This window comes from Chaetura pelagica, unplaced genomic scaffold (genome assembly GCF_000747805.2).
Source record: "Chaetura pelagica isolate M959 unplaced genomic scaffold, ChaPel_1.0 scaffold2086, whole genome shotgun sequence".
Taxonomy (NCBI): Eukaryota; Metazoa; Chordata; class Aves; order Apodiformes; family Apodidae; genus Chaetura; species Chaetura pelagica.
Window position 1 is genome coordinate 9,344 of NW_009953759.1, and position 7,905 is coordinate 17,248.

At 60.6% G+C, this 7,905-nt stretch overlaps 1 protein-coding gene across 1 annotated transcript; it reads left to right on the forward strand.

Annotated features, from left to right (window-relative positions):
- Nucleotides 1-1,555: 1,555 nt before the first annotated feature.
- ALDH3B1 (aldehyde dehydrogenase 3 family, member B1) lies at nucleotides 1,556-7,809 on the forward strand. Its single transcript, XM_010000832.1, has 10 exons — nucleotides 1,556-1,566; nucleotides 1,666-1,831; nucleotides 4,020-4,130; nucleotides 4,284-4,404; nucleotides 4,544-4,629; nucleotides 5,266-5,347; nucleotides 5,713-6,099; nucleotides 6,552-6,718; nucleotides 6,997-7,096; nucleotides 7,616-7,809. Exons 1-10 carry the CDS (start codon nucleotides 1,556-1,558, stop codon nucleotides 7,807-7,809), a joined length of 1,425 nt encoding a protein of 474 aa, XP_009999134.1.
- The last annotated feature ends 96 nt before the right edge of the window (nucleotides 7,810-7,905 follow it).

Sequence of the window (7,905 nt, forward strand, 5' to 3'; positions counted from 1 at the left end):
TTCGTGAGTCAGGGTGGGTCTGGGTGGGTCTTAGGAACAGGGTGAGGGGTCCCTGTGGGTCAGGGTGTCCTTGGGGAGCAGGGTGAGGGGTGTCTATGGGTCAGGGTGTCCCTAGGGAGCAGGGTGAGGGTCCTTGGGGAGCAGGGTGAGGGGTCCCTGTGGGTCAGGGGGTCCCTAGGGAGCAGGGTGAGGGTCCCTGTGGGTCAGGGGGTCCCTAGGGAGCAGGGTGAGGGTCCCTGTGGGTCAGGGGGTCCCTAGGGAGCAGGGTGAGGGTCCCTGTGGGTCAGGGGGTCCCTAGGGAGCAGGGTGAGGGTCCCTGTGGGTCAGGGGGTCCCTAGGGAGCAGGGTGAGGGTCCTTGGGGAGCAGGGTGAGGGGTGTCTATGGGATCCCTGTGGGTCAGGGCTCACAGTGGTGGTTTGGTGGCCATGGGCTTTGCCCTGTGCCACCATCCACAGGGGAGGTCCCATCCCATTCCATCCCGTGCCAGGTGTTGTCCCTACTGCCAGCCCCATGGGGGCGGGGCCCAATCCTGCCCGGCCACACCATTTAGGAGGGACAGCCTGAGCCTCAGCAGTGCCAGCTCCACTCCAGCACCACTCAGCCGTCCAGGTAGGTGGAACCTTGGGGTCCTGGGGACCAGCCCCACTTCTCCAACCCCACAGATGGGCTCCTCCAGCCCCACATGGACATGGATGGAGACCTTGGGGCACTGGGCACCATGCTGGGGGGGGGCAGTGTTCCTGGAGGAAAGGTGGGTATGGGGAGGGGGAAAAAGGCAGGGACAGATCCTGGTGTGGGGCAGGATCCTGGGATGATCCTTGAGGATCTCCAGGAACCCCGGGGTGGGGCAGCATCCCGGGATGACGTCCAATCCCAAGGTCCCTGAAGATCCCAGTGGAGTTGCCTGGAATGTTGTCCTGCATTGGGAATTCAGGAGCTGGGGAATCCAAAACATCTCCCACCGGATACACTGGAGGCTCTGGCAGCCACGCTGGGGCTGAGTCACCTTCCTACTGGGGCAGCCCCAAGGTGCCACCAGCAATCCCAGCTGGCTCTTGGGATAGAGGTGTCTGCCTCCCATGTGACTCCTCTTGGGATCAATCCAGCATCTCCAGAGCTTCCAGCTCCAACATAACCTTCCCTGTGTCCATCCCCAGGGTCACCAGCTCTCTCTGTGAGGTCCACCAGCTCCTTCAAGATGCAGCAATCCCTCGGGCCCCCTGAGCAGCAGCCCCTCAGCTGTGGGAAGTTCAGCTCCATTGGGAATGATCCCGGGAAAGCTGGAGGCAGTGGGATGGGGCAGGAGAGCAGCAGTGCTGTGTGGTGAGAGGGGGGGCTGGGGGGGTGTCCTGGGGTTGGTGCTGAGGAAGGGGAGAAGGGAGGAGAAGCTGCTGGGAGGAGAAGTTTGGGGTCCGTGGGCCACCACACTGGGATGTGTGGGATGTGGCCCAAGGGAGGGGACAAGGGGCTTGCTGGGAATGGTGCTGTGTTGGGGGTGTGAGGTGGGGGGCTCCAGTTTGGTGTTGGGCTGGGGTGACGTGGGGCTGGGGGGACATGGGGCCAGGGTGATGTGGGGTTGGTGTGACGTGGGGCTCCTGTCCCTCCTCCCTGGGAATGTGAGAGGCTGGGACAGGGCCAGGTCCCCCCTGACGTCCCCGTCCCAGCAGCGCGAACCCCTACGCGGGGCTGGTGAGGCACCTGCGGGCAACCTGGCAGTCGGGGAGGACACGGCCTCTGGAGTACAGGGTGTCCCAGCTGGAGGCCCTGGGACGCTTCTTGGAAGAGAAGAAGCAGGATATCCTGGAGGCCACTGCTTTGGATATGGGCAAGGTGAGAGGGGGGCAGGTGCTGGCCACCAGGGTCACGTCTTCTGGGTCTTGTGTCCTCCTGGGTACAGGTGTGGGGCCGTGGGCACAGGGGTCACCTCCTCGGGGGTCCTGCATCCCCCTTGATGTGCTTCAGGGATGGTGTGGAGCACCCATGGGTGTTGCAGAGCTTTCCAGAACTGGGGTCAACCACAGCACATGTAGGGACCCCACTGAGGACCGTGGCCTGGGGTGCTCCTCACCAGCCCTGGTCCCACCCAGGATTACTGGGTGTGCAGTGTGCCAGCCTTGCACATTCTTTCCGGGGCTGCTTAGGGCTGGGCCAGCTTACCAGCCTGGTGGGGACTGGTTTCCCTGGCACAGGTGAGGACCTGGAGGTGGGTTTGGATATCATAGTATACCAAGGAGCTCCTGGGTGGGCTGCTGAGGAAGCAGGATCATCCCCACCGTGGCTGTGTCTTAACAGTTTCACCTTATCTCTTCTCCACCTGGTTGCTCTAGGACCCTCTTCTCCATTTCCCTTCCCCATGGGTGTTGTTGCAGCCCAAAAGATGACCACATGCTTTGGTCATGGGATGTTAGGAAAGACTTTTGGAGCAGCATAACTGGTCTTATCTGGCAGTGGACAACCAGACCCACAGGACTCATGTCTGTGGGTGGATCAGGTCTGTGGCTGTGCCCTCAGACCCAGGTTTCAACATCTGGACATGTGCCCAGGCTCATAATTGCCTTGTTTGTTTGAGGTTGAGGGCCTTCTTCAGCTGAGGGTTGATAGGCATCAGTGCTTAGAGTGCATCCTTCATCTCTGCTAATTTCAGGTAATTAGAGCTGGTTGTCTAGTAATGAGCTTGTTATGCAGCTGAGCCTTCATAGCCAGATGGACCATTCATCTGGGCTTACGTATCTGAGGTGGGTGCCCATTCTCCAGAGCTGCTGGTTTCTCACCACTGATGATTGAAGGAATATGAATGACCTCAGACTTAATGGCCCATCATAAAATCTCCGTGGCCCATCAAAACCCTTAATGGTCCATCTTCACCAGCAGCTTCCTCATCTTCCTCGTGATGCAACTGGCAGCTTGGACTCTGTTGCTTCACTGGACATCCCTTGTGCCAGGTCTAGGAGCAGGATGTCCAGGTGCTTCTTCAGTGACCTTGGTGACCTGAAGGTCTCTTGAGTGGGGCTTGGTAGTGGAGCACCAGAGGTTGCTGCCTGTCCACAACCAGACCTTCCAACCCCAAAGTGGTGTTTGGCTGCAGACAATGAGGGAGGCTCCATCCAGGGCTGCTTCAGGATTGGAGGAGTCCAAAGATCTCGTGGTGGAGGGTGTCACTGTGCCCACAGCACAGGAGCTTCACTTCTCCTGCTCTCCAGGGTGCTGGAGGGGCTTCACTGAGCCTACTGATTTACCTTCTACACAGCCTGAGCTGTGCTCCATGGCCATGGTTGGGGCACTGGAGAGGATCCACCACCAGCCTTGGTGTGGCCCCTGTGGTCCCAGCTCTGGTGTCCCACCACCACTTCTGTGTCACCATCCATTTAATTGGGATGATTTATCTTGGAGAAACCCTCTGGGTTTGGTGAATTTCCCCACTGGGTCCCACCCCACCTGCTTTTCCCAGTCTTGGAGCCCCTGGAGCTGCAGCAGGTTCCACCCTGGGACCAGGACTCCAGTGGTGTCCAGCTAAGCTCCATCACAAGGTGTTTCATGAAGTGGCTGCTCTTCTCCTTGTTTTCTCCTTGAACCCAGGACCTCACTTTGTTCAGCCTTTGAGCGCAGGCCATGGGAGGGACCTTGGGGCTTTGTTTCCACCTGCCATGGTGGGGACACAAACACAGGAGCACTGTCCTATCCCGGGTCAGTGACACGGAGCTGCCTCGGACACTGGGACCAGCTTTTCTGGAGCTCCTGGAGCTCTGGTGACATTGCCCCCTGGGCTCAGGGCCCTGGTAGGCAGGTCACAGGTGCTGAGCTCAAGAGGCTTGTGAAGATGTTCAACATGGGAGTTTAACCTGTAGAAATACCTGTTTTCATAGAATTTCAGGGACTGTGATCTGGGGGTTGGTAGCAACTTAGTAGCTTCTACTTCATGCCTTCTGCTCTTCATGGGCAGAAGAGGGGAGAGGTGTCTACTGGAGAGCAGCTGGGGTTGGTGTTGGGGTGATGATGCTCACGTGCTGTCTGTCCCCAGCCCTCCTTTGAGGCTTTCTTCACTGAGATCCTCCTCTGCAAGAACGAGCTCAACAACACCCTGAACAACCTGTCCTACTGGATGAAGGACGAGTCTGTGGACAAGAACCTGGTCAGGCAGAAGCTCTGGGCTCACCTGGGGAGGGAGGAGGGGGGGAGAGGAAGGATGGGTGGTGAGGGGCAGAGCTAAGCGGGGAGGGCAGGAGATGTTGGGGAGGGCAGGAGATGTTGGGGAGGGCAGGAAGATGGTGGATTTTCTCCTCAGGTGACCAAGCTGGACTCGGCCTTCATCCGCAAGGACCCCTACGGGGTTGTGCTCATCATTGCTCCCTGGAAATACCCCATCCACCTCCTCCTGGTGCCCCTCATCGGGGCCATCGCTGCTGGTGAGCCAGGACCTTCCCTGGCTGGAGGGTCCAGGCAGTGCCCAGCACCAGGGAAGGGGCTTCATCCTTCAACTAGGGTGCCAGGAGAGCTGGCTGTCACCATGCCAACTACTCTCGTGACCTGTCCATCTCCCCCCAGGTAACTGTGTTGTCATCAAGCCCTCAGAGGTCAGCAAGAACTCAGAGAGACTCGTGGCCGAAACGCTGTCCTGCTACCTGGACAATGTAAGAAGCTCACCCTGTCCTGGTCCCTGCCCCAGGGCTGTGAGATAATGGGAACAGCACCAAGATGGTGGATTTTCTCCTCAGGTGACCAAGCTGGACTCGGCCTTCATCCGCAAGGACCCCTACGGGGTTGTGCTCATCATTGCTCCCTGGAAATACCCCATCCACCTCCTCCTGGTGCCCCTCATCGGGGCCATCGCTGCTGGTGAGCCAGGACCTTCCCTGGCTGGAGGGTCCAGGCAGTGCCCAGCACCAGGGAAGGGGCTTCATCCTTCAACTAGGGTGCCAGGAGAGCTGGCTGTCACCATGCCAACTACTCTCGTGACCTGTCCATCTCCCCCCAGGTAACTGTGTTGTCATCAAGCCCTCAGAGGTCAGCAAGAACTCAGAGAGACTCGTGGCCGAAACGCTGTCCTGCTACCTGGACAATGTAAGAAGCTCACCCTGTCCTGGTCCCTGCCCCAGGGCTGTGGTGGTTCCCACACACCATCCCTGACTCAGGTGCTTCTGTAGCTCCTTCCCCCACGCTCAGCTGGTGTCCACACACCCAGGAACCGGGGATGCTGCTGAAGGCAATGGGGACAGAGTGGTCTGGGCAGGTTGTGACACCAGGGAACCCTTCCTTCTTCCTTGCAGGACTGCTTTGCCGTGGTGACCGGCGGCGTGCAGGAGACCACCAGGCTGCTGGAGAACAAGTTTGACTACATCTTCTTCACTGGTGTGTGCTGAGGGCTGAGCCCTTCCTGGGTCCTTGTCCCCAGGGGAATGGGGGGTTCCCACCGGGGCTCACCCTGCCCATCGGCGTGAAGGACAGGGCTCCCAGTGTCGAGGATCTGGTGTTGGGATCTGCCACCAGGATGTCTGGACGCCTGGTGGCCACAAGGAGGTTTTGTAATGGCTGAGCTAGGAAGTGGTGGGGCCTGGGGAAGGTGCTGGAGGTGAGGCCTCCAGCCCGTGCTGCAGAGCAAGAGGCAGGACAGGAGTGGCCCGGACGCCTTCCCCGGCTGCTGGCGAGGCTGGGGCAGGGGCTGGGCTGCAGCCTGGGGGGCTCCTGGTGGTGACAGATCTTCCCCGGCTCCTCAGGCAGCCCCGGGGTGGGCAGGATCATCATGACGGCCGCCGCCAAGCACCTGACCCCGGTGACCCTGGAGCTGGGGGGCAAGAACCCCTGCTACGTGTCCGACAGCTGCCAGGTGCAGAACGTGGCCCGGCGGGTGGCCTGGGGACGCTTCTTCAACGCGGGGCAGACCTGCATCGCGCCCGACTACGTCCTCTGCACCCTGGAGATGCAGGAGAAGCTGATGCCCGCCCTGCGCGAGGCCATCGTCGAGTTCTTTGGCCCCAACCCCAAGGAATCCCCCGACTTTGGGCGCCTGGTGGGGGACAAGGAGTTCCAGCGGGTGCGGGCGCTGCTGGGCAGCGGGCGCGTGGCCATCGGGGGGCAGACGGACGAGGCGGAGCGGTACATCGGTGAGGGCACGGGCCTTGGGGCGCCCACCAAGGGGCTTGGGGGGACCACCTGGGGCTCATGGGAGCACTAGGAATTTGTGGAACCACCTGAGGTGTGTTGGACCACCTGGGGATTGTGGGGCCGCTTGGAGTTTGTGGGACCACTTGGAGGTTGTGGGACCTCCCAGGGCTTGCGGGACTTGTGGAGCCACTTGATGTTTATGGAACCACCTGGGGTTTGTGGGACCACCAAGAAGCCCATGGGACCACCCGGGGCTTGCAGGAGCACCAAGAGGCTTGTGGGACCACTTGGAGTTTGTGGAACCACCTGGGGTTTGTGGGACTACCGAGAAGCTTGTGGGACCACTTGGAGTTTGTGGAACCACCAAGAGGCTTGTAGGACCACCCAGGGCTTGTGGGGCCCCTTAGAGCTTGTGGCCCAAGTGACCCATTGCCATGACCCTTCTCCACAGCTCCCACAGTGCTGGCAGACGTGCTCCCCTCTGATCCTGCCATGCAGGAGGAGATCCTTGGTCCCATCCTGCCCATCGTTGTGGTGGCCAACATGGACGAAGCCATTGACTTTATCAACGCTCGGCCACGGCCCTTGACCGTCTATGCCTTCTCCAGTGACAGCAAGGTGTGTGGAGCAGGGACCAGAATGGCTGGGAAGGTGGGGTCGTGAGGCTACTGTCCACCTCACCCACACCCCCTGGCATGTTCTGGAAGGGTTTTGGGGAAGACCCATGTCCAGCTTCTCTGGAGGAACCCTACGCTTGCCTCCTGCTCCTTGGCAGGTAGTTTTTGGCCGTGTTCACACTCCAGGAATGTTCTGGAGAGCAGGCAGCCCCGGGACTGCAGCTGGAGGTGCAGGAGCAGTGATGAGACCCACCTCCCTCACCTCTGCTTCCTTCCCAGGTGGTGAACCAGGTGCTGGAGAGGACCAGCAGTGGTGGCTTCTGTGGCAACGACACCCTGATGCACTTCACGTTGACCTCGCTGCCCTTCGGGGGGATCGGTAGGTCCAGATCCAGGTGTGACCCCCTCATGGTGCCTGGGCCTTGCTGGCCAGGGTAAGGAAGGTACCTCCAGGGCTGCAGGTTCCACCACCTCCCTGGGTAGCCTGGGCCAGTGTTTAATGACCCTTTCAGTGAAGAAGTTTCTCCTCATATCCAACCTCAACCTCCCCTGGTGCAGCTTGAGGCCGTTCCCTCTTGTCCCATCCCTTGTTCCTGGGGAGCAGAGCCCGACCCCCCTGGCTCCAACCTCCTCTCAGCAGCTGCAGAGCCAGCAGGTCTCCCCTCAGCCTCCTTTGCTCCAGGCTGGACACCCCCAGCTCCCTCAGCTGCTCCTCACAAGTTCTCCAGCCCCTTCTCCTTCTGCTCCAGCCCCTTCCCCAGCCCCCTTGCCCTTCCCTGGCCACCCCCCAGCTGCTCCACGTCCTTCTTGTCACGGAGGACCCAAAATTCTACTTCTGTTGGAGCCTTCAGGAGCCGATTCCTGTTCGGGAGCCTGAACCTGTGCCGTGTTGTTGCAGGGAACAGTGGCCTGGGGAAGTACCATGGCAAGTTCACCTTTGACACCTTCAGCCAGAAGCGGGGCTGCCTGCACCGCAGCATGGGCCTGGAGCCCCTCAACAGCCCCCGGTACCCCCCCTACAGCCAGCAGAAGCTGGGGCTGATGATGGCCGCCTTCGAGGTCAAGCGCAGGGGCATCTGCACCCTGCTCTGAGGACACCCCCCTTGCTCATGGACTGGGAGGGATGGGGACACGCGAGGCTGCTGCCCCCCCCCCCCCCCCCGCCGGGGCGAAACCCCCCCTCCCGCG